This window comes from Cibotium barometz, chromosome 33 (assembly GCF_041138505.1).
Source record: "Cibotium barometz isolate CiBa-2024 chromosome 33, ASM4113850v1, whole genome shotgun sequence".
Lineage (NCBI taxonomy): Eukaryota > Viridiplantae > Streptophyta > Polypodiopsida > Cyatheales > Cibotiaceae > Cibotium > Cibotium barometz.
In genome coordinates, this window is record NC_141078.1 from 47,380,591 (window position 1) to 47,407,682 (window position 27,092).

Sequence of the window (27,092 nt, forward strand, 5' to 3'; positions counted from 1 at the left end):
TTTTGTACTATAAGAATATATTGAATACTCAGCTATCCCTCTCGGGGCATGAGTAACGGGTGAAACACGATCAACTTTGGGTCTTCCCACATTATGCATAATTTTCAGCCCTTGACAGGCCTCTTCTCTAGCCATTAGGCAGCTAACAATTTCCCCACGGGAATAAAACATCACATATACATTTTCATCCTGTTTGCCACTCTCTTTGCCATGTACATATCTTTCCTTTCTTGACGCATGCTAGGTGGAGACTTGCTTGGAAGTCACTGAAGCCTCGTCCTTGTGCACATAAGACTTTATCCTACGAGACTAAGTATTATCTATCTCCACACGTGGGGGTTCTTTGACACAAAGTTCACATGTTTGGCCCTTCACCAAATCCCGAGTGCGCATAAGGTAGTTGAGAGCTGCCTCACGAAGATTCACACCCAATTCCTTGGCCATAGAGTCCATAGTATGTGCAATCATAGAGCGGGTTCACATGAAACATCTTCAACTGTTCCCCTTGGCATTCAACTGCCTCTTTGACGTTCCATCTCGGCCTTCAACACAGGCCTTCGACACATGCCTTCAACACATTTGGGTCATCTTCATGCGTCCTCTGTTGGCTCTCAGATGCTGTCCCACATGTGTTTCCTCCTCCACATAACCTATGTGCATATGCCTATTACCCAAGGCATCGCATGTGAAGTAGGTCCTTGCCCAATTTGTGCATGGCTGTCCATAGTGTATGACGGCTGTTCACTCGAAGCCCAATGCCCGACGACTGTTTCCTTACTAAGAGGGAAAGAACAATGCTCTGATACCACTGAAAGTACACCGGCTTGGTGTGGACGTCCTTGGGCACCGTCTTGTGAACAATACGTGTGTCAACACTTAAAAATAAAAGCCACAATGCAGAAAACAATTGAAAGATACATCACTGCACAAGATAATCTGCAAAATACAAGCACTGCCTAGTTTACCATCTGTGCCTATGCCGGACTTCGGCCATGGACATGTGGTTCACAGGCGTTCTTGCGAAAGGTCCCTTAGGAGAGCCTCTGGTGGTATGGGATGCTAGGTTTGACTTGCTTGGCCCGTGGGGAGTGGAATCATAGCCCCTGGCTCAAGGGAAAGTCAAAACTTGAATTAAAGCTGAGTTAAATCAAACTGTAATTTTGAGTTACATGGTGACCAATTGCATCTTCATTTGCTTTTTTTTTTTTGCACTGTGTATGCATTTTATTTTGAGCCACTCTTTTGTGAAGAGCTCACTTATTTGCTTGATAGGTGGTCCATTTTGGTGGGAGACCTTTTGATGTTGTGTTATGGTACTTCCTCTAATGTTTCTGATCATCATGGTCAAAATTGCTTCCAGGGTGGATGATTTGAAGATAGTTTCAGAGGAGGAGCTTGTAAATCACGCTTTGAAGAAAATTGTACAGGTGTGTTTTGCTGATGTTTCCTCTCTACACACTTTTTGTCCAGAATTGTCAGAACAGCTGTCGAAGGATCAGGGCAATTCTTTTTTGCATTCTTACCCGTGTGCTTGTAAGATATGATGAAGCATAAAACTTTTCTACTTTTAGATATGTGCGTGTATTGTGCTCCTTTTCCTTGTTGGAGGTGGAGATGGATCTAAAGCAAAAGACTGCCTATATAGATGTATGTATGCATGCATACATGTACATGTGTGTGTATGTATGTGTATGTATTTGCATACATGTACACGTGTGTGTATGTATTTGCATATTTATGTATGTGATACTTGTGTGTGTATGTGTGTGCATGCATACATACATATATCATGCTCACATATACATTCATAAAAACACATACGTTGACCCTCACTTTGACTGATTGGTGTCTTTCTTTAACATATTCAACCATGGCCATACATTTGCAAGTATACATTCAACCATGGCCACACATCTTAAATCTAGACTTTTTGCACATGTGCGCATTAACAATGTTCCTAGAATAAAGTCTTTTTGGGTCTTTTTAAAAAAAAATTTGTGCCCTACAGTTTTCAAAATGAAATTCGTCCCAACACAGGATGTGGGTCGCCTTTCCAGGAAAAAATTAGCGAAGCTACTGGGTGTGGTCCTGAAATTGAAGGACAAGAAGGCAGCTCTTCAGGTCTTGGGCATGGCTCTATTGATAGCACCTGTGAAGGCGTGGATGTCTCAGAAGAAAATAATGTCTTATTGGAGAGAACAAAAATACTGATGAAAAGGAAGAGGGGAAGACCTTTTGATCGGATCGTGCGAGCTGCTGCATGGGGAAAGGTAAGTTGTGTCTTTAAGAACCTTCATTTTTTTTTTCTGGCAGGGTGGAAGCAATCTTCAAGTGCTAATTACAGAGTGATTTACAAACAGTGTTAGCCAGAGTAAAGTGCTATTAAACTGGATGGTTACTGCTATTCTTTTAAAATTTGGGTATAGGTGGAATCAAATACTTACTAAGAAATTTTATGTCAAATCAAATTCTAGACTTGTTCATGTAGCCTTTTTCACTTACATGAGATACGATATTTTCCAAAGTAAAGGCATGTACTGGTCACGCTGCTTGTTTTCCTCTGCATCTAGTGGCTTGCACTTAAGCAGTCAATCTTACTTAGCACATCAATTGAACCAAGACACTAACCGCATGAAGTACCATTCTTACTTGGCCCACACCCCTAAAAACTATCAGCCCCCTAAGTGCGTTATGGGACACGGTGTGACAGTGGCCTGTAGGCAAATGTTCAAATGTTAGCATATCATCCTTGTGTGCTAAATGATAATAATCTGCTATTGGTGAAATGAGAACATGGTGAGGTAGAGATTATAGAATTATATTGTGATGAGATGACACTAGTAAGGTGTCCCCTTGATTGAGTGTCTCATGCTATTGATTGCAGGTAATATTTTCACTTAAAAAAAATTAATGGGATGGTGATGGAAGGGTTGAGTCTCATAGCATGCTGGACATGTCATTGTCATCTTCTTCCCTGCTGTCATGCCTTCATATGTTACTGGTGTGACGATTCTTGCAACTGTCCCATTAGATGTCTGTAGTGCAGTCTTTCCGAATCCTTTATCAGCTTATGGTGGAAGGATGGATGGATTCTTCGCATTTCTCAAATCAGCTATTGGGAGTGTGTGTAAGTAGGGCCTGTGCCATGCCAGCTCTTGTCATATACATAACCCCTCTGCTGTGGGCTGGACTACTACCAGATCTAGAGACAATTTTTCCCCCTCTAATAAATGAACCTTGAATCTGGGGATGCACTCTCATAGTTTTACTCAAATAACATGGAGTAAAGATAGCCATAAACCTGTACTCTAGGGTTTACATTTGCAAGGCGAGGGTCAAAATATTTCCGAAATCTGCGAAGGGGCTGAGGATGAACAGGGCCAAGATGAGTTTCAGGAGGCAGTTCCCTTAATGTCCCAGTCTCCGATCGCTGACGTCAGGCAGCAGGCTTCACACAAATCAGTTCTAGATCAGCCCCTCCATTAATGGCTGTTGGTTGCAGAGGAGGTAGAAAGTAGAATTTTGTTTTTGGGAATGGGCTTATAATTATTGCTGCTTAATTTTGGCCAGAGATTCATAACCCTACTAGAGTTGGGCATTCAAGCTTTGTCCCATGGTAAGAAAAGACTACTCAAGTAATTGCATGGGTCAGATTCTTCATGGGCTTATTTCTGTATGGGAAGAGATATCTCTGCATGGCTTCCTGGGAAGCGTGGAACATTTTTTTTCCCTTCAATAAATGAACTGGAGTCTGGGGATGCACTCTAATAGCTTTGCTCCAGTAACATGGAGTAAAGGTAGCCATAAACTTGTACTCCAGGGGTTGCATTTCCAATGCCAGGGTTAAAATATCTGCAAAATCTGTGAAGGGGCTGAGTATGAACAATTCAAATATGAGTTTCAGGAGGCAGTTCCCTCAATGTATGAATCTCCAACCTCTCATGTCCGCAGCAGGCTTCAGACATATCAGTTCTAGATCAGCCCCTCCATTACTGGTTGCAGAGGAGTTAGAAAGTTGAATCTTGTTTTTGGGAATGGGCTCATAATTATTGCTTCTTAATTTTGGCTAGAGATTCATAGCCCTACTTGAGTTGGGCGCTCGAGCCTTGTCCCATGGTAAAAAAGACTACTCTCAAGTAATTGCATGGGTCAGATTCTTCATGGGCTTATTTCTGTATGGGAAGAGATATCTCTGCATGGTCTCCTGGGAAGCGTGGAAGATTATTGCCCAAAGATCTTCTTTTCAGAGCAAGCCTTGACAGTTCCAGCTGCTCATGTAGCTCCTCTGGTGTTTGAGCATGAAGAGAGTAAAATTTCGGATGCTGTCAATTACACATGTAAATTACTGATTCATTATAAAATGGTTGAAAGTTTGGTTTTGAATATAAATGCCTTGCTGTAAGTGTTTTTTGCAACCAAAAATGGTCCACTGTCTGGCTTGCAAAGCATTTGAAGGAAAATTGTCAATTTTTTCCTTGAAAGGAATGCAGTTTTGGGGAACATTGATACAGCAGATGTGTGCTGATTGAGCCATGTTGGGTTGGGCAATGTTGATGACGTCTGTGCCATTCTATCCAGGGTGAAGCGTTGCTGGAGGAGTCTCTATACGCAAGGCTAAAGATGGAACGGGAAAATGCCAAGACAAATTGCTGTTTGCGGTCTCTAAGGTGCACAATCTTTCCCTTTATTTATCTTCCAAGAACTGTCTCATGCTTTCTATCAGGGAACTCTAAGGTGCTCTCCAAGGATCTGACTAATTCGTTGAACTTGTAATAAGTTGTGATATGTGACTTGAAATTAGTGCAGAGTCCATACTGTATTTATACATTGTTTTTTCACCACTTTGGGAAAAACTTAGGTCCCCAAATAAAAGCGCACCTACAGAAGAGCCTGCCCAGTGCTGTTTTCCTCTTGCAGGCTGGTTGACGTGATTTCTTTACCAAATTTGCCTTCCCCAATCTTGTTGGGATTTGTGCAACCTGTTTTTTGAGGTTGGTACGCTCAATTTTTTATTACTTTAGTTGATTTGTGGGAAAAAATCAGATTTTAAAATTGGGTTACCCATTTCTCATTTTATCATCAAAATGCCTTGCGCCAGGGATGCTATGTTTCCCCATTTCTCATTTTACCAAATCTGCCCTCCCCAATCTTGTTGGGATTTGTGCAACCTGTTTTTGAGGTTGGTACGCTCTATTTTTGACTACTTTATTTGATTTTTGGGGAAAAATCAGATTTTGAAATTGGGGCTTTTTTGGCATGCTTCCCCATTTCTCATTTTATCATCAAAATGCCTCACGCTAGGGATGTTGTCACATGCAGAAGCTCTGGAAGTCTTCTTTCAGGCTTAAGCACTGCATAGGAACTCTTGATGCAGTCCCAACTGAGTTAGTGTAGTGGTCAAAGCTTGTGACTTGTAACCTCTAGGTTATGAGTTCAAGTCCCACTAGGCTCTCTCATGTTATAAAGGGACACCTATGCTCACTTGATGTGTTTGGTTGCTCGGGCTCTTGCCCCTTGAACACTCGAGTGACTCCTTCTCCTCGGGTGGTGGATCACCCGAGATAGGAGGATCCATACGAGACCCCTCCGCTGTTCCAGCGCCGCTCGACTCATCGCAGTGGTCATGGGGGATGCCTAATTCGTGGCTCTTGCCCCATGGTACGTGGCCCTTGCCCGACCATGCTAATTGGCTAATTGTTGGAAGGGGAAATCGGCTCCACCCACTTGAGTGGATCCCGGGTGTGTACGGAAAAAAAAAAAGGAAACTCTTGATGCAAGAATGATAAGGGGAGAGAGAGAAATAAAGAAAGAAAGAAAGAAAGATATATTAAGCGTCTACTAAAGACTCAATGGGCCTATGAGACCAAAGTGATACAATAATGTCCATGGCATATCTCATCATGGAATGGAAAATAAAATAAAAAGAAAACATAAACATAGCTATCTCACTGGGGTGATACAAAACTGTCCATGGAAACTCATCATGGAATACTAAGAACATAGAAACATGAGAGCAACATCAGCTCTGAGTAGATGGTATACCACTCTCCAAAATATCAAGCATGGGGCTAATGATTATGGCCGAGAAGTCTCCCTCAGCTATGTCACGTGGAAAGGTAGCTGGATGGCGGTGGAGCATGTCTTGGATCTGGAGCTGATGAGGTGATCGTGGCCAACGGGGGGGACGAGGGCGTCGGGCACGTTGGAGTGCAAAGGCTCGGTCCGAGGTAACTCCTCTTGGGCGAGGTAGGTCCAGAGCAGCTCGTGGAGGATCCACAAGATCCACTATGTCGGTGTCCTCCGGGTCCAGAAGAAACTAGTGATGGTTGGCTGGCGAGGGAGGGGGTGGGGTGGCTGGGGCCGAGGCTCTCTCAAGAAGGTGTCCTTGTGTCTGCGGAGCTCAAGTAGGAAGAGGCCCAAGCAATGTTGGTCCTGGAAGTCCATGATCCTCGAGAGTGGACCGAATCCCTCACGAAATAGACAGTGAAACCTCTTGCAGATCTCATAGTATACTAGGCAGCAGCATATGTAATGCTCCTCCGTCTCAACCTCTGTGTGGCATAGTCGGCAGATCCTCTCCTCTCTGGGTCTTCGTATGAGCTTCCCGGCTCTGAAGATGCGTTCAACTCCGCCTGTCTCCACTCTGAGGGGCGGTGGGATGAAACCCGTATCTGGCCAATCGCAATCCGCATGGCATGGGACATGTGAACACTCAAGCAGCCCGGTTGTTGGATAAATCCATCTGCAGTGAGTGTGAGGAAGTGATCTGTAGAAGTGCATCTTCGTGGGGAGCTCCGGAGGTGTGATCCATGTGCAATGTGTGTAGAGGCTGAGAAGATCTAACCGGATAACCCGGTTGGTATCCTCGTTTCTGTCGGAGAAAAGGAGAGTCCAAACTGTACTGAAGAGTGGGTAGGTGGTCCATGCAGAGCCCGTATACTAAGAACCAAGTGGAAACTAGTGCATACCATACTCGAGAGTGGCCCTCAAGTGCTAGCTGTCTGGAGGACTCCAGGGCAAGCCTCGGGTACCTGTGGGGATCCATGTGATTGATGTGATGGAGGTATGTGACTGTCTGGAAGAGTGCATTCACTACCATTGGGGCTGGAGCAAACTCTGCCTAGATAATCTGGTGTGGGACTCATGGTTTACTTCGGATCATACGGGAGAACATCATGACCTGGGGCTTCTCAACTCGTTGCCAATCCTCATCGGATAAATCTGGCCCCCAGAAGGCTGCTCCATACATCAAGGTTGGTGTGACGAGTGTGTCAAAAAGCCAGCCCTTCGTCCTGGGCTCCTGGAAATGTGCCTGGAAGCACTGCCGTTCAAGTAAGCTCAAGGATGCATATCCCCGCGTCACTTTGGCATGTGCCGCGGGAACCATGGTAAAGCGTGGGCCATTGAAAGTGACACCAAGGTAGACATAGGATGAGACAATCTCCACAGGATCCCCTCTATATGTGAAGCTCAATCTAGATGTGAAGGGGTGAGAGGTATCGAAGACCATTACCTTGGTTTTACCAAGGTTAACAGAGAGGTCCTGTTAAGTGCAAAAGTCATGTAAGGCATCCAACTGTCTCTAAAGCCCTTCGGCTGAGTCTGAGAGGAGGACAATGTCATCTAAAGCCCTGCCAATGTGGGACCAGCCCCGCCTAATCCATCAATGAAGCTCGAGATCTCATCAATGTAGAGGCCGAAAAGAGTGGGTGATAGAGGGCAGCCCGGTTTCACCCCAATAGTGCTGGAAATCTCTTGTGATGTACCTCCTGGGGCTCTCACTCGTCCGGTGACGGACTCATAGAGGGCGATGATGCTCCAAACCATGTCAGATGGGACTCTGATCTCTTGTAGACGGTGTAGGAGGTGGGCTCGGGGTACAATATCAAAAGCTTTGCGGAAATCCACAAAGCAACAGTAAATCCTCTGATGTCGTGCTCTACCCTCCTCGATGATGGCACGGAGGGTGAAGATGTGGTCAAGGGTAGAGTAGCTCCTCCGAAAGCCAGCCTGTCTTGAGGCTCTACATCCTTGGCTCTCTGCAAATGAATTGAGCTCCGCCTCTAGCACTGATCCATAGAGTTTGGCCAATGTGTGGCCAATCATGATTGTCGTGTAGTTATTAGGATCAAGTGGATCTTCGGCTTTGAGGATGGGGGTGATAGTGTTGGTGGACCAAGAGGGTGGAAATCCTTCACAAAGGGCTCTATTGAACATGTAGGCTAGTAGGGGCGCCAGGGTCTTATCGGCATGCGAGATGTACTTGGGAGTGAGTCCCTCATGATCTTGGGCTCGCCCATTGCGTAGTCTACGAATGGCCTTGAGGACCATGCCCTTTGTGAAGAAGGTGGAGGTGGTGGGACGGGGATCTGGTGGTGGGGGTAGGGGTGGCTGATGGGGGATATGATAGAGGGAGCGTGCATAGGAGTGCCATGTGTTCGGGCAGGTGATGTTCTCGGAGTTTGCTCCAAGCCTCTTTGCAGTTCGGCCCTAAGAAAAGTCAGTATAACTCATCCTCTTTCCGAGCATAGAACTCCCGTTTCTTGCGTTGGGTGAGCCGTTGAGAAATCCGTTGCGCTTGGTGCTTCGTGATTTGCCGAATCCATACCTCATGCTTAAGACGGGAGCGTGTGGCCCGGCATTCGTGATCATACCAACAGTTTTGGGGCATGGAACTGCAAGGTGGCTTGGCGGTAGACCACCGCGTGCAGATGAAAGAAGCAGTGGCGGATGTGTGGAGTATGGTGGTGATCTGTGCTGTGAGGGTGGATAGGTTGACAGTAGGTTCCACATCCTGGAGTTGGCGGTAGATGTGGTTGGAGTAAACAAGGTCAAGCTCGTGATCAAAAAGGACGTGAGTGTAATGTGAGATGGGGGGGGGGTGGTGGTGGTGGTGGAGGGACGGGTGGTGTGCAGGTAAGAGTGAAAGAGAGGTAGGCATGGTCAGCTTCAAAAGGGGGTGGCGGAATGGAGAAGTCGGGGAGAAGGTGTGCCAAAGCCGGAGATCCCATAAGGTAGTCCACGGTGCTAGTACCTCTTGGGTGAGGGCGCCGGAGGAGAATGACCCTACCATCTCTGTAGATAGCCCGCTTGCCTGCTCTGCGTGCCTCATGACCAGGCACCATCGCCTCACGTCGGTGTGCCATTTGTGCTCAAGTGAGATCATCTCCCATGTACACCTGTGTGCCCTTGAGGGCAGCCCGCCTTGTTGGGGTAAAGGCATTATGCCCACCCTTATAGTGTGTACAAGCCCATAAGTTATAGTACATAGTACACTTAGTACATTAAAAGTACTAAGTGCACTATGTGTACTAGTGCAATATACATGTGTGATAGGGGAGTCACACACTCATCTTGATGAGTTGACTTATCCCCACAACTCTCTCTCTCTCTCTCTCTCCCTTCTTCTCTGTGTGTGTCTCCCACATGAAACTCTAACCTAATTCTCTCTCCCATTCAACTGGTATCAGAGCCAGTCTGCAGCTCTCTGCATGTGCAGTTTACTTCCAACAATGGTGGTGTCGAATGTGCTGTAGAGTGAAGCGGCCGATTCTTGCTACAGGCAGCCAAGCATTGAACGCAGTCTCACGCGGGCAGGTTACAGTAGCAACAGCGTACCACAAAGGGGAAGGAGACTGAAGCGCTGAATACAAGGAGGCTGTAGCGCTGACAGAAGGCCATATAGTGCAGCGCAGCAACGCTTGAGATTGGAGCTTCTTGTAAGGACAGAGAGCGCTGAGCAGCGCACAGCACTGAAGAGAGGGCAGGGCGCCAGGCAAGAAGGCGTGGGCTGCTCAGCTGCTGCCCAGGCACAGCCACGCTGCCCCAGCAACCTCAGCGCAGCATCAACCTCAGCGCAACAGCAACAGAAATCAGAAATATGCAGCAGCCTCCACACCTGCATCCGTACCTGCACGGTGACAAAGAAGCATCATCTCTCCCCTTTCCTGCCAACAGAAATCAAAAATCAGAGGTATTTTGCTCCAATTTTGAAATTTACATGTCCAATTTGCAATTGAGCAGGTACAATCATCAATTGAGCAGGTCAGGTGCCCAATTGCTCAATTTTTGAGAAAAATTGGCAAAATTGGGTGACATTGGTCACAATCAGGATCAATTTGCAGGAAATTGGATTTCGAAATTTGGGGCTTTTGATGTAATTGTGCAATTAAGCATTCATACATGCTGTATGATGTGAGAAATTGCACATTCGGACAAAATTGCAGCAAATTGCAGTGCAAATCAAGGGGCTTTTGTGCCGATTGGATTGATTTGCATGCAGGCAATCGCATTTGATGCTGTGGATAATGTGTTGATGCCTGTCAAGCACTCAATGTGCCTGTAAATCAAGGGGCTTTCATGTATTGGATGTATATGTGGCCAGGGGGAAGCACCGTGAAGACTTTGGATGCCTTCATGTGCGTCAATGTACCATGTATGATCAGCAATTGATCTTAAATCAAGGGGCTTTTCAAGATTTTATGCTTGTTAAGCTTGGCAAAGCAGCAGGCAAGACTTTTATGCCTTGAATCCTCAGAAATCAGCTTGCAGTCAAGGGGCTTTTGCCCAATTTCTGTTCGGGACTGTTTTATGCAGTGTTCGGGACTGTAAAAGTCTGATTTTCACTCTTTTGGACAGCCAGGAGAGCATTTATTGCTACTGTACCTGCTGGTACAGATTTGGCACAGCTTTGTGCAAGTTTTGGCATGGCTGTACACTGATTTGAGTGAGCAAAAGGTTCAATTTCAGCTGCTGTACTTGCCGGTACAAGTTTGGTACATCATTGGTGAGCACTTAGTACTGCTGTACAGTACTTTGGAAGGGCAACAGAGCACATTTAAGGTGCTGTCCTAAATCTGCAGCAACCAGATTTTGGTGTTTTCATCACATACAGTGGGAGAAAAGTTGCATTTGTGCTTCCGCAGTGGGAGATAAAGCTTGGGAGAATAACTGTGAGCACTTTGTGTGCTTTTGGTGCAGTGTTTGCACATTTTGCAGGGAGTCAGGCATTGACAGGTTGCATATTGCTATGGCAACCACAGGTGAGAGCTCTTCATTGCTTCACATCAAGAAGCTTGAAGGCTCACATAACTATGATATTTGGCAAACCCAGTGCTATAATGTGTTGCTCCAGAAGAAGCAGCACAAGCTTATCAAAGAAAGGGGTGTAAAGCCCGCTTCTCTTACTGCTGAAGAGTGGGAAGATATGGATGAGCTGGCAAGATCTACTATCATGTTATCTGTGTCAGACTCTTTACTTTTCAGCATTCGTGAAGAGAAGACAGCTTGGGGAATGTGGCAGAGATTGCAGGACTTGTATGCCTAGCAAAGTGCCTCAAGCAAAGTGTATTGGTTGAAGAAACTCATAGGTCTTCATATGAAGGAAGGGGCGTCTATGGCAGCCCATCTAAATGAGTTTAATGGTATTGTCAGCCAAGTTATAAATCAAAAGTTGGCAATGGACGATGAGTTCAAAGCCACTTTTCTCTTATGCACTTTGCCAGAGAGTTGGGACACATTCAGGACAGCCACTAGCAATTCGAATGCTATGCTGTCATATGCAGATGTGGAAGGTGCTCTTCTTCAAGAAGAGATGAACAGGAAGCACAATTGTGTTGGAAAGTCCAATGCAATGAATGCACGTGGGAGATCCCAGCAAAGGGGTAAAAGCCAAGAAAGGGGAAGGAGCAAGTCTCGCTCCAAAAAGGACTTGGAATGCCATTATTGTGGCAAGAAGGGACACATCAAAAAGCAATGCTACAAATGGAAAAATGATCAAAAGGAAAAGGGAAAAGGCAAAGACAAAGACAAAGATGAAGCCAAAGATGTAAAGCCAAAGGGCAAAAGTGGAGTCAAGATTGAAGAAATCAATGTGTCACATGCAGGTGACAGTGAGGATGAGGTCCTATTTACGTCTTCACTTGATGCCCATTCACTTCTTACAGGTGGTCATGGTATGCACTCATGGATCATTGATTCAGGTGTCTCCTTTCATGTCACAGGTTGCAGAGACTTGTTTGTCAGGTATACTGCTGGCAATGAAGGAGTAGTTTATTTGGGTGATAACCATGCATGCAAGATTCTTGGCAGAGGTGATGTGAGGCTTGTGTTTTCAGATGGCTCACAGCTTATGCTCCATGATGTCAGGCATGTGCTTGAGATCAAGAAGAACCTGCTTTCTACTGGACAGCTTGATGATGCTGATTATGTTACCACATTTGGTCGTGGAAAGTGGAAAATTAGTAAGGGCTCACTGGTTGTTGCCAGAGGCTCTAAGGTGGACACTCTTTACTTTATGCATGCAGGTGTTTGTCACCATGCTAATGTAAATACAACCGAGCTGCCGGAAATCTCTATGTGGCATAGCCGGTTGGGACACATGAGTGTCAAAGGAATGGAGCAATTGTCTTGTTTGGGTTACTTGCCTTCTCTAAAGTTTTCAAGTTTTCAGTTTTGTGAGCATTGTATATATGGTAGGCAACTCCAGTGCCCCCACAAGAAAGCTCTTGGACAGAAAGATGCTCAGTTAGAGCTTGTGCATACAGATGTATGTGAGATGCCTCAGCTTTCTTTGGGAGGGGCAAAATATTGTGTGTCTTTTATTGATGATGCCACACGCAAGGTGTGGGTTTATCCTCCTCGTTTGAAGAGTGATACATTCTCAGTGTTTGAGAAGTTTGTTGCTCTTGTTGAGAATCAAACTGGCAAAACACTGAAGGCTTTGCGTTCCGACAATGGTGGAGAGTATATGTCCAAACAGTTTCAGGACTTTTGTGATGCTAAAGGCATCAAGAGGGAGCTCTCTACTCCTTATGATCCTCCACAAAACGGAGGATATGGTGACAACGGTGAAATGGGGTATAGACTTTGGGATCCCGTGAATAGAAAGATTATACGCAGCAACGATGTCATTTTTGATGAAACATGCATGTATAAGGAGCCTGCAAGGCAACAGGAGCCTGGCAGAGTCATCTTTGATGATGATGGACATCATGGACAACAACCAAGGGCTGTAAATCAGCCATTACAGCAGGAAAACCAGCCCTTAAATGGTGCTGAAAATGGTCCAAATGGACAGCCAGAGATGGCAGAAGATATCCCTATGGATTTACCACAGTTAGAGGAGATACCGGGCATGATTTTTCAGCCTTATGGCATGGAACAGGAGCCACCAATGGGTGATATGCAGGCTGGACAGCAACCTGAAAATGATGGTCATTGGGTACGGAGGTCCACAAGACCCTCCAGAGTCCCTGATGACAGGTTTGTTCCAGGGGTTGACTACTTGATGCTCACTGACTGTGGGGAGCCCTCATGTTATAAGGAGGCTTTATAGAGGGCAGACAAGGCTCTTTGGGAGCGTGCCATGAAGTCAGAGATGGATTCTCTGCACAAAAATGGAACATGGAAGTTGGTGCATTTGCCTGCAAGCAAGAAGATTTTGCCATGCAAGTGGGTTTACAGGCTCAAAGTTGCACCAGATGCAAAGCCAAGATACAAAGCCAGATTAGTGGCTAAGGGCTTCAAGCAGGAATATGGTGTGGACTTTGAGATCTTCTCTCCAGTGGTCAAAATGACCACACTTAGAGCTGTGTTAGCTTTGGTTGCACATGATGATCTGGACTTGATTCAGATGGATGTGAAGACTGCTTTTCTTCACGGTGATCTCCATGAGGAGATATATATGCAGCAGCCAGAGGGTTATGCAGTGAATGGAAAGGAGAAGCTTGTATGCAAGCTGAAAAAGAGTCTTTATGGGCTCAAATAGGCACCAAGGGAATGGTATCATAAATTTGATACATTCATGAAATCCCAGAAATTCAGGAGAAGTGACATAGATCACTGCTTATACACCAAGAAAGCTTTGGATGGCAGTCTATTGATCCTCATCTTGTATGTTGATGATATGTTGATTGCCGGGAAATCTCGTAAAGAGATGGATGCCTGGAAGCAGAGGCTGCATCAAACCTTTGATATGAAGGATTTGGGTGATGCAAATCACATTTTGGGTATGCGGATACTTCGGGACAGAAATCAGCATGTGTTGTATTTGTCTCAGAAGGAATACATTGGCAAAGTTTTGCAGAGGTTCAATATGGACGGGGGGAAGAAGACTAGTACTCCTTTACCTCCATATGCGAAACTCAGTGCTATGGACAGCCCATAGTCGGATAGTGACAGGGCTGATATGGCCAAGATTCCGTATGCTTCAGCTTGTGGCAGTCTCATGTATGCCATGGTTGCTACTAGGCCGGACATTGCATTTGCACTGGGAGTGGTTTCTAGATACATGGCCAACCCTGGCAAGAAGCATTGGGAAGCAGTGAAAGGTGTCATGAGATACCTGAAGGGCACACAGGATATGTGCATTTGTTTTGGGAAACAGGATGCATTAGTGCATGGTTACACGGATTCGGATTATGTCGGTCATCCAAATAACCGGAAGTCTACTACCGGTTATGTGTTTACATTCACAGGAGGTGCTGTGTCATGGATATCCAGGATGCAGAAGTGCACTGCCTTATCTACTACAGAGGCCGAGTATATTGCAGGCACAGAGGCTTGCAAGGAGGCATTATGGCTATCTCGGTTCGTGGTTGATTTGGGCTATACAGGGGATATTCCATTGTTGCATTGTGACAGTCAGAGTGCCATCCAGTTGGCAAAGAACCCTGTCTTTCATGCAAAGACGAAGCATGTGGATGTGAAGTATCACTTCATCAGAGAGGTGATAGAGAACAAGCAAATTCAGCTTGTTAAGATTCATACGGATGACAACCCGGCTGATCTGTTGACGAAGAGTTTGCCTCCGGAGCGGTTTGCTCATTGCAGACACTTGGTGGGCATTGGATGAGGCCAGTTTCAGCCTTGATATGGCCTTGTATATTATCATGTACATGCTGATTTTTTCTTTTCCTTCATTTAAGGGCACTTTGCCTTTAAGTGGGAGGTTGTTGGGGTAAAGGCATTATGCCCACCCTTATAGTGTGTACAAGCCCATAAGTTATAGTACATAGTACACTTAGTACATTAAAAGTACTAAGTGCACTATGTGTACTAGTGCAATATACATGTGATAGGGGAGTCACACACTCATCTTGATGAGTTGACTTATCCCCACAACTCTCTCTCTCTCTCTCTCTCTCTCTCCCTTCTTCTCTGTGTATGTCTCCCACATGAAACTCTAACCTAATTCTCTCTCCCATTCACGCCTGTCTAAGAAGGCGTGTCTGTTGGTGGCATCAGGGAATCTAATGATGAGGGCCGCTCTCGTGTCATATCCTTGGGGGGAGAGAGAGAGAGAGAGAGAGAGAGAGAGAGAGAGAGAGAGAGAGGAGGGAAGAAGAAGAAGAAGAAGAAGAATATATTATCGTCCTCGGGGGGCCAAAAAACGGCCCATGGGACCCCCACAAAGTAAGTACAAAAGCTGTAAACAAAGCCTCCTTCTTTCATGGGAGGGAAAAAAAGACTAGTGTGTGGCCAATTGCGTTACAAGGTAGTCACGGTGCTCGAGAATTTTGATGAAGTATATGCCGAGGGCAGCAAGTTGGCCATGCGAGAGCAAATTCACTAAGTCGGTGTATCCTTCTAAAGTGGTGTTGAAATCTCTCCTTATGTGCTCATATTGTGGGCATGTTAAAAGAACATGCTCCTCTGTCTCCACTGCTCGCAGACTACATAGCTGGCATAATCTTTTCTCTCTCTCGACACCGCTCCATGCTCCTCTCTCAATCTCGAGAGTGTGTGACCGGGTGCGGATGAGCGCAAGACCTTGCCTGGCATTAGCAGGAATGGGTGTGCTTATGTATTTCTGAGCATTATCTTCTTCTTGTGAGTATGTGACCCAGTGGTTTGGATTAATGTGCGAACAGTAGTATTCATATTTAGCCCTTTTTTCTGCTGATTGCCATTGGCAATGTAGTGCTTCCAATAATGCTTGGTGGAATGCTATCTCGTCTACTGCGTCTGGTGATGTATCTAGGTACGAGGCTATACCCCATCTTTGGAACCAGCCCTTGATGTCATGCATCCATCCTGATGATAGCATCTTACTTTTGTTTGTCTTTTGTGGTCTCTTACTTGCTTCCCATGCTTTCCTCGGTAGTCTCTCTACCTTCATGGATTTGACCTTCCTTATGTACTTAAAAACCCTTTCAAGTGCTCGGAGCTCAATGGGTCTACTGCGTGTTTCAAGGAGTTATATATATATATATATGTTATATATATGTATATGTTATATATATATATATATATATGTTATATATATATATATATATATATATGTTATATATATATATATATATATATATATATATATATATATATATATATATATATATATATATATATATGTTATATATATATATATATATAGAGAGAGAGAGAGAGAGAGAGAGCGAGAGAGAGAGAGAGAGAGAGAGAGAGAGAGAGAGAGAGAGATTTTATTAACGTCTTCCAAAAGACCGAACTCGGCCTATGAGACAAATCAGTTTACCTGTGTGGGGTATCCTCTGTCATCCCAACAAAATGAAAAAGTATTGAACTAAAAAGCTGAATCTGGGTGTGCAATAAGTACAATGAGTGGGGGAGGGGATGGAGCTCTACTACTAGGAGAATGCAAAGCTATATGCATGGAGTATACAATCATGATATGCAACCTAGCTAGCTCCATCCTGTACCATACTGGGGGTATAAAATGGTATACATCAATGAAGGGGGTGTCCACAGCTCCGTGAAGAACATGCCTAGGTCTGCTCTGAAGCGAGCCAGTCGCTCCGCACCCTCTCTGTGAAACTGAGCCCTGATCTCTGTCATCTCTCTCTGGTATAGGCGTGGTGTCCGAAAGCCAGGTGTCCTTTGTCTCCTGCGGGCTCTGAGTGTCTCTGCTCTCTGGAGAGTAATTCCCTGCTGTGTAGGGGCTGGGAGTGGGGTATATCTCTGAAAAAATGTAGTAATCTGTGTCTGTCATCCCCCCCTTTGGAGCTGTCTGAGCCTGTAATGATGTCTCTCTGTGACGTTGTATGTCTAGAATGAATCTCCCCAGTATGCGCTGGTCTGCTGCCTCAAAGAGCTGGCGTAGGGAATGTGGCTCTCTGAATAAAATGGGATATCTCTCTCTGATGGCTGTATATGCTCTGCATTTGCATACATAATGCTCCTCACTCTCCACCTCCTCTCTGCACAATCTGCATACCCTCTCCTCTCGGGGGATCCGTGCTGCTCTGCCAGTCTCGATCTCCAATTGATGTGATGAGACTCTAAGCTGACCAATAGCTACTCGGGAGCCATGTGGTAAAAAGCCCTCCATGTATCTAGGCCTCTCTATAAATCCATAATCAGTGATACTCATGAAGTGATCTCTGTAGTACAGCATCTTCGGTGGAAGAGGCTGTGTAGGCGATATCCATGTCTCTCGTGTATAGAGCTGCCATAGGTCCTGTCTCAATACTCTGTTTCTCTCACTATGAGAGAGACAGATATGTGGTGCATCCCTGTCATACTGGAATTGTCACCATTTGGCCACCCGAATGGTTCACTCTTGCTTTCACACTATGTACATATTGGATTGGTGTCTGCGGAATATCATATCCAACTATATAGCATGACACGTGTCAATCACATGCATAGGCACATTCCATAAGCCATACTTGACGTTATCATGCCCGGAATATCTGGAGGACTTGGCTTTCCGCTGGGACTTGTGCCTTTGTGTACATGCCCGAAAACGCCTGGAGGATTGGCTTTCCACTGGGTCTGGTATCACATATACTTGCCTGGAAACGCCTGGTCTTATATGGTTTCATGAACGGAAATTGCTCATGCCAATGCTGCATTGCATAGCATCTTTATGTGCTTGCCTGCAAATGAAATTGCATGCTGTTTTCATGCCTGCATGACCTATGTGTAGTTCCGGGTTAGGGGAGGCCTGCCCGTGAATCGTACGTGTGAAACTGTCTGCTGACATGGCTGTGTGGCATGTGAACAGGTGGTAAGTATTACCCAATCTAGGCTCAAATAGCCTTTAGGACTTAGCCAATATTTATAAGTGAGTGCGTTCCCACTTCATTAAAGTTTGGGCGTCCAAAAGTCACTTATAAATTATGACCGCTTCCAAGTTCACACTCACTGAAGTCCCGAGGCAGACAAGACTCAATGTCCAGGACCTGATCCTCCCTTTTTACTCATAAATGGGCATCTCCCCATGTCCCTTCATCTAATTGGACCTCAATTCACTTACTTATTAAGAGAAAATTTGTGTTTTCTCTTCATGAGGATTTTTGGAGGCTGAAAACTCTGTTTTTCCACCATTTTTCTCCATTTCCAAGCTCTCCATAGCCATACCCAACTTGCTAGGGTGTTTTCCAAGCTTCTAAGAGTGTTTCCAAGTGCTAATCACTCTCCTACTCACTCCCAATGACTGAAATTCAGCAAAACAACTCAATGTCCAGGACCTGATCCTCCCTTTTTACTCATAAATGGACATCTCCCCATGTCCCTTCATCTGATTGTACCCCAATTCACTTACTTATTAAGAGAAAATTCGTGTTTTCTCTTCATGAGGATTTTTGGAGGCTGAAAACTCTGTTTTTCCACCATTTTTCTCCATTTCCAAGCTCTCCATAGCCATACCCAACTTGCTAGGGTGTTTTCCAAGCTTCTAAGAGTGTTTCCAAGTGCTAATCACTCTCCTACTCACTCCCAATGACTGAAATTCAGCAAAACAGCTCTCATTTTTGTTGTAATTTCTGGTCTTTTTGCTGAAAACCCTAATTTCAGCCTTCCTTTCTCAAATTGAACCATAGGGGAAGCTTTCCCAGGGTTCCCTTCATCCTCTTGAAGACTTTTGTCGCGAAGGATTGCGGCAAATCGAAGATATCAACACTTCTAAAGCTTCCAACGCAAAGGCTTCCGCTCGCAACAACTTCTATGAAGATTGGTAGCTAATTGGACAATGTGTTGTCATTACTTATTCAGTAGAAGGGCAGGACTCCTTGTTTAGCCGCCCTGTGTAGTATTTCTCTTGTCCTATGTGCTCTTGAAGATGTTGCTACCTTGCTTGGTAGAACATAGAGCCAATGGTAGAGAATATGGGCACTGAAGTTCGGCTGGGCATCAAGGCAGCTCCTTGGTGATCTACATCGACATACCATTGTTTTCTAAATACTGAATTTCATATGCATTGGCATGGAGGATTTGGCAATGGATGCCCGTGAAGCTATGTATTGAATTTCTCCAATAGTAATATAATTTACTCAAGGGAGGGGTCGGCCGTTCCGGCTCATTGTGTGTCTCTTGTCAATTCAGCAATTTACTTCTTGTATTTGAGCAAGTGTCCTTCAAATCTTAGTGTATTTAAGTGTATTGATTAGCATTGTGTTCTACCAAGTTCTGTTGGTATCAGAGCATACGGTTCTCTTTCACTTCTATCGTGAGAGACGATCATCGTGAACACTAGCTATCTACACTTAGAACATTATGGACAGCCATACAATGAATGTTGGAGATGCTAATACAAGAGGCAGGGACAATGAAATGCATGCCTCCAAGCAAACTCATGTGGTGCACAATAGGGAACATGAATATGTGGGACAGCCGTCCCGTGGCAAAGAGAAGATGCAAGAAGAAGAGTCCATAGTCTTGAGGGCTGAACTTACTCGTATGTAGGCTCTTCTCCATGCACAACAGGATCCATTGGTACATGATCGTTTGAAGGCCAAGAAAGCTGAATCTTATATGGATCATGCAATGGCAATGATTGCTCAAGAGTTGCATATGCAACCGAGGGATGCAACACGTGCATACTTGGGTCGTACCGAGGATGCCTATGCAGAAAAGGCAACCATCCCACATGTCTTGGAATCCCCACAAGTGCCCGAACAAGAACTTATGTCTAAGAGGATAAATCTCCATGTGATGGGAGAGGAACAATCAGTGACTTCACGCCATGCAGGAATACCTCATGTAGCCCGTGAAGGATACAATGTTTATGGCAGTGGTCAAAATGTATGTCAAATACCATTGCCGGCTGAAAATGTATATGCACAACACATGCAACATGGGCTGCAATTTTCTGTTGGTGCAGGTATTCCGCGTATCTCTCATGCCACTCATGCCTTCGAGTCTGCTCGTGAGGGAGAACTTATGGCTGAAAATGTATCAATGCATGTTGAGGGGCCAGCCATGCCTTATGCTTACAGGGCACATGTATCTATGCCTTATGCATCACCTTTTGGTCCAAAAATGATGCCAATTACAGGGGCTGTTCCAATGGACAAACATGGGGGAAAACATGTTGAGATGCACACACATGCATCAAAGTCTCGTGACTTCAAAGCCGGAGACAAATCTGTGAAGTTTGACACATATCATGGAGAATATGATGCATCAAAGGCACTTGCTTTTATTGCCCACTTTGATATTGCTTTCAGTGATGAGGATTTCACTCAGAAATCCATGATCCGGCATGTATGCATGTTCATGAAAGGCACTGCTGTCCATTGGTGGCTTATGGAGAAGCTCTCTCCGAATCCTATTAGATCATGGAAAAAGTTCAAGGAGAGGTTCTATGCTCAATTCTTGCCTCCCAATGCATTGAATGAGATAACAATGAAGTGGGATTGGGTAAAGCAAAATGAGGGGGAATCGGTAAATGCATATGTACAAAAGTTTTGGAAAGTGCTCTTGGAGGTGTCTCCATTTATGCATGTCACCGAGGCAAAAACGAAGAGAAGGTTTCAATCGGGATTGCAACCCGTGTACAAAGCGGGATTACAAATGTATCCTGTTTATACCTTACACCAATTAATCGCAGCCGCCACCGCCACCGCCACCTAGCAATTGGAACTCAAATTGAGTCGATCCAATAAGGCTAAACCCTCATTTCAAGGCAAAGAGAGGGCTGTCCAAAACCTGCAAAATGATGGACAGCCACCTAAAAGGGACCAAAACCAAGCCAAATCAGGTCCAAAAGCTGAAAATAAGTTTGCTAAAAAGCGCCCTTATAAGCCGGCAAACTTTGGTCTTAGTGCTGAGAAGGAGGAGCAATATATGCTAAAGGCAAATGCTTTACTTGTGGCAGCACTGAGGGCGACCCCCTCCCCCCCACCAACTAAGGGCGACCATTGCCCTTAGTTGGTGGGGGTGTCTCACCCCCCACTAAGGGCGATCGTCGCCCTTAGTGGGGGGTGCACGCACCATTAAATGCTTGACCCCCCTACACGGCAGCCACTCTCCCACCCTGCGAATGCGGTAACCACCCTCCCTCTCCTTGTAAGATTCCTTGCTCCCAGCTTTTGAGGTGTACAGATGTAAGAACCTCCCCTTCTGATATTGTAATTATTTCTCCTTCTGAAATAAAAGAAAGATTCTGTTTTATCCTGTTTTGACCTAGAGAGAGAAAATGTCTAGAGCGAGGTAGTCCAAAATTGAGATATTTTTGGATATAAAAATTCTCCTAGTGTCTAAAATGGTTTCCCCTGAAAGAAAAATTCAAAAAGAACTTTCCAATGTGCAATTGGAATTAATTAGAAATTGAAGTGGCAGTCCGAAAAGGAACGACTCATCTTAGGGCAGATCATTTGTCTCGAATCACCTCTGGCGAAGCTCCTGTGGGTGTGGATGATGATATGTTAGATTCAACACTTTTCCTTGTAGAGACAGCTCCTAAATGGTTTGAATCCATCTTAGAAATTTTGACAAGTGGGCAGATACAACTAGTGGGTCCTAATGTGGACCTATGGCACCATTCAAGTTAATCTCAGGGAGATTATATTGTCAGGGTAATGATGGAGTGTTGCGGCTCATACCTAACCCTGACCAATATGAGGAGATCTTGGAATGGGCACACGCGGGTATCGGTTTAATAGCAAAGATAGGGTTGTATGCAAAGCTTGGGGACAACTCAAGAATCAGCCGGCTTTGTTTATGTTTGATGATTGTGCATCTGAAAATTTCATATCCACTCAGATGGCAGCTGCTTTGGGTATTGAAGTGGAGGACATGGGTCCTCAAATTGAAGCAGGGATTGCCTTTGTTGGTAGAGAAGTGGAGGTCATGCCTATTTTTGGCAAGTTGCGCATACACATTTAAGGCTATGTGGATCATGAGGATTTTCTTGTGGCGCCTTTGAATGGCTGTGATGTATTGCTTGGAAAGCCTTGGCATACACGTATTGATCCGTGCAAGGCTTACAAGACTAACAGGATCACCTTCATGCATAAAGACCGAGAACATGTAATTGATGCTGGAGAAGAGGGTGATACCATTCCCCTTGTATCTCATGTACAAATTAAGAAAGTAATGAAAAAGAGTATTTTTGCGTACTTGATTTTTGTACGAGATCCTGTTGAGGAAAATAATGTACATGTAAACACTCTTTGTAATGATGGGCCGAAATTTTTGCAAGAGCACAATGATTGTTTTGCTGATGAGTTACCACCTGTACGACTGGAAGATCATCGCATTGATCTTGTGCCGGGTAGCTCACCACCTAATAGGCCAGCCTATCGTGTAAGTGCATTCCAAAAAGAGGAGATCATGAAGTAAGTAAATGAGCTTCTTGAGAAGGGTTTGGTTCAGCCAAGCTCTTCCCCATATTGTTCACCCGTCCTCTTGGTTCAAAAGAAGGATGGATCCTTTTGTATGTGTGTGGATTATACAGCTTTGAATAAGCTTACCATCAAGAATCGGTTTCCGATTCCACGCATAGACGACATCCTTGACAAGTTGGATGGATCAGCATACTTTAGCCGAATTGATCTCAAGAGTGGATATCATCAAGTGCGTGTAGTGCCTCAGGATGTACACAAAACTGCTTTCAGGACAGCATTTGGGCTTTATGAGTATCTTGTTATGCCTTTTGGTCTTCCAAATGTCCCGGCTACATTCAATAGAATGATGGATCGCATATTCCGTGGGTACAGGAAATTTACAGTTGTCTTCTTTGATGACATCCTAGTCTTCTCGAAGACCGAAGAAGAGCATAAAGCTCATTTGGCTTTTTTTTTTTGAAGAGCTCCATAAGCATAAACTCTTCATAAATGCAAAGAAGAGTGAATTCTTCTTGTCAGAGATACATTATCTTGGGCATATTGTGTCCAAAGATGGAGTGCGGATGGATCCTGCAAAGATTGATGCAATTCGGAATTGGCCCAAATTGAGTTCGGTGCATGAGATCCGTAGTTTTCTTGGATTATGCTCTTACTACCGCAGGTTCATTCGGCACTTTGCATGGAATGCTTCTCCTTTGCATGATTTGACAAAGAAGAAGGCCGTGTTCAAATGGACTAATGTAGAGAGAGATGCATTCCTCAAATTGAAAGATGCAACTACTCATGGTCCAGTGTTGATCGTTCCGGATTTGCAAAAGCCTTTTTGTGTGGAATGTGATGCATCTGGAAATTGCATAGGAGCTGTCCTTAATCAAGAGGGACATGCCGTGGCTTATGAGAGTCGTAGATTGCATGATGCAGAGCTATCTCTTGGCATTTATGAGAAAGAGCTCTTGGCTGTAATTCATGCACTTACTATATGGAAACATTACCTTCTTGGGGCTGATTTCACTGTGAAGACAGATTACCAGAGTTTGAGGTATTTTCTTACTCAAACTAAGTTATCAGAGAAGCATATGAGGATGGCCAATTTCCTCTCTATGTTTCATTTTCAGATCTTGCACACCCCGGGAAAGAAGAATGTAGTGGCTGATGCATTGTCACGAAAGCCGTATGTAGCAGCTATCTCGGTTGCCTCTCATGGGGACATGTCTACCATGTGTGATTTGTATCATATGGATGTCGATTTTGTGACTATTTGGACTGATTTGATGTTGATTTTGCCACTATTTGGGCTGATTTGTATCATACGGATGTTGATTTTGCCACTATTTGGGCTGATTTGATGGCTGGGCCTCATATGTGATCAAAGAGGGTTATCTCATGAAAGATAATTGCCTATGTGTGATGTCTGACATGAGGCAAAAGGTTTTGGATGAGTGCCATGCTCCTCCATATGCTGGTCATAGAGACATAATGCCTACTACGCACAAGATTGAGCGGTATTTCTTTTGGCCAGGTATGCGGAAGGACATAGAGGCACATGTAAGTGCATGTATCACCTGTCAAAAGGTCAAATTTGATAGGCAAAAGGCACTAGGTTTGCTTCAGCCATTGCCTATTCCCACGCAGCCATGGGAAAGTATTACAATGGATTTCATTATGGACTTGCCACGTACCCAACAGGGTAATGATGCAATTTGGACAATTGTGGACAGGTTTCTTGCACAAGTGTTCAAACATCATGGAATACCGAAGTCCATTGTGGGGGATAGAGATCCCAGGACTACAAGTCTCTTTTGGCGGGCCTTATTTGATAATATGGGCACCAAATTGGACTTCTCATCAGCTTATCACCCTCAAACGGATGGGCAAAGTGAGGCTGCAAATTCAGCCGTGTTGGATCTCTTGAAATGTTATGTGGCGGATGAGAAGTCTTCTTGGGAGAAGTACTTACCGCTTGTGAAATTTGCATACAACAACACAGTGCATGCATCTACGGGAAAGGTCCCGTTTGAGATTGTTTATGGTAAGGTGGTTTTGCCACCCATCCTTCGCACAAAGGATGAGATATTTGCAGCTGATGAGTATGTAAGAGACTTGGATATTGCTTTTGCTCAGGTGCGGACAGCCATTGCAAGATCACAAGACAAGCATAAAAAGGCTGCCGACAAGCATAGAAGGCAATTGGATGTTAAAGAGAATGATTGGGTATTGCTGAAATTTGAGAAAGCAAGACTTGCAAAGAGGCCTGGCAAAGAGGGTGCATATCCTAAGCTTGCAACCAGGTACTATGGACCTTTTCGAGTGATCGAGAAGATCAATGAAGTGGCTTTCAGATTGGCATTACCTAGTCATTGGCACATACACAATGCTTTTCATGTGAGTCTCCTTCGCAAGTATGTAGGGCCGGAGCCCAGTGAAATGGTCATTGAGGATCCACCAGAAGTGGATGAGCTTGAGGAGATCTTGCAACCAGAGCAGATTGTGTATCACAAGGAACGCAAGCTTGCTGCAGGCAAAGTTGTGAGGCGTTACCTTGTGAAGTTTAAGAACTATCTTCCCATTGATGCTAAATGGGTAGATGAAGAGTTCTTCAAAGATTGCCCGCATGTGCTTCAGACATATTTGGATGCATTTCAGTTGCGGACAACTGTTTAGAAGCGCGGGGGAATGTCACCATTTGGCCACCCGAATGGTTCACTCTTGCTTTCACACTATGTACATATTGGATTGGTGTCCATGGCTTATGGAATGTGCCTATGCATGTGATTGACATGTGTCATGCTATATAGTTGCATATGATATTCCGCTGGGATTTGACGTTATCATGCCCGGAATATCTAGAGGACTTGGCTTTCCGCTGGGACTTGTGCCTTTGTGTACATGCCCGGAAACGCCTAGAGGATTGGCTTTCCACTGGGTCTGGTATCGCATATACTTGCCTGGAAACGCCTGGTCTTATATGGTTTCATGAACGGAAATTGCTCATGCCAATGCTGCATTGCATAGCATCTTTATGTGCTTGCCTGCAAATGAAATTGCATGCTGTTTTCATGCCTGCATGACCTATGTGTAGTTCCGGGCTAGGAGAAGTCCGCCCGTGAGCCGTGCGTGTGAAACTGTCAGCTGACATGGTTGTGTGGCATGTGAACAGGTGGTAAGTATTACCCAATCTAGGCTCAAATAGCCTTTAGGACTTAGCCAATATTTATAAGTGAGTGCGTTCCCACTTCATTAAAGTTTGGGCGTCCAAAAGTCACTTATAAATTATGACCGCTTCCAAGTTCACACTCACTGAAGTCCCGAGGCGGACAAGACTCAATGTCCAGGACCTGATGCTCCCTTTTTACTCATAAATGGGCATCTCCCCATGTCCCTTCACCTGATTGGACCCCAATTCACTTACTTATTAAGAGAAAATTCGTGTTTTCTCTTCATGAGGATTTTTGGAGGCTGAAAACTCTGTTTTTCCACCATTTTTCTCCATTTCCAAGCTCTCCATAGCCATACCCAACTTGCTAGGGTGTTTTCCAAGCTTCTAAGAGTGTTTCCAAGTGCTAATCACTCTCCTACTCACTCCAAATGACTGAAATTCAGCAAAATAGCTCTCATTTTTGTTGTAATTTCTGGTCTTTTTGCTGAAAACCCTAATTTCAGCCTTCCTTTCTCAAATTGAACCATAGGGGAAGCTTTCCCAGGGTTCCCTTCATCCTCTTGAAGACTTTTGTCTCGAAGGATTGCGGCAAATCGAAGATATCAACACGTCTAAAGCTTCCAACGCGAAGGCTTCCGCTTGCAACAACTTCTATGAAGATTGGTAAGCTAATTGGACAATGTGTTGTCATTACTTATTCAGTAGAAGGGCAGGACTCCTTGTTTAGCCGCCCTGTGTAGTATTTCTCTTGTCCTATGTGCTCTTGAAGATGTTGCTACCTTGCTTGGTAGAACATAGAGCCAATGGTAGAGAATATGGGCACTGAAGTCGGGCCGGGCATCAAGGCAGCTCCTTGGTGATCTACATCGACATACCATTGTTTTCTAAATGCTGAATTTCATATGCATTGGCATGGAGGATTTGGCAATGGATGCCCGTGAAGCTATGTATTGAATTTCTCCAATAGTAATACAGTTTACTCAAGGGAGGGGTCGGCCGTTCCGGCTCATTGTGTGTCTCTTGTCAATTCAACAATTTACTTTTCGTATTTGAGCAAGTGTCCTTCAAATCTTAGTGTATTTAAGTGTATTGATTAGCGTTGTGTTCAAGTTCAACCAAGTTACAGGAGTGGTGGTAGATGATCCATGTCTAGGCCATGCTGTGAGAACCAATGTGTGACCTGTGCATACCATGATCCTCTGTCTCCTGCCTCAGCTAGCTGTCTAGATGCCTCAAAAGCTATGTATGACAATATGTCCTGTGACATCTCTCTGAATCTGTCTAGCAAGCATATAGTCTGGAATATGGGCTCTACCATCATAGGAGGCGCATCAAACTCTGCTTGGATAATGTCATGAGGTACTGACGGTTTGCTGCGTATCATG

The 27,092-nt window shown here is 44.7% G+C and overlaps 1 protein-coding gene across 1 annotated transcript in view; it reads left to right on the forward strand.

Moving 5' to 3' along the window:
- SRD2 (snRNA activating complex family protein) overlaps positions 1 to 27,092 on the forward strand; it is a 117,358-nt gene that overhangs the window by 25,315 nt on the left and 64,951 nt on the right. Inside the window, exons 3-5 of the mRNA XM_086773348.1 lie at positions 1,361 to 1,427; positions 2,058 to 2,270; positions 4,579 to 4,667. Of these exons, the coding sequence (XP_086629474.1) occupies positions 1,361 to 1,427; positions 2,058 to 2,270; positions 4,579 to 4,667 (369 nt within the window). The remainder of the gene's footprint in view (positions 1 to 1,360; positions 1,428 to 2,057; positions 2,271 to 4,578; positions 4,668 to 27,092) is intronic.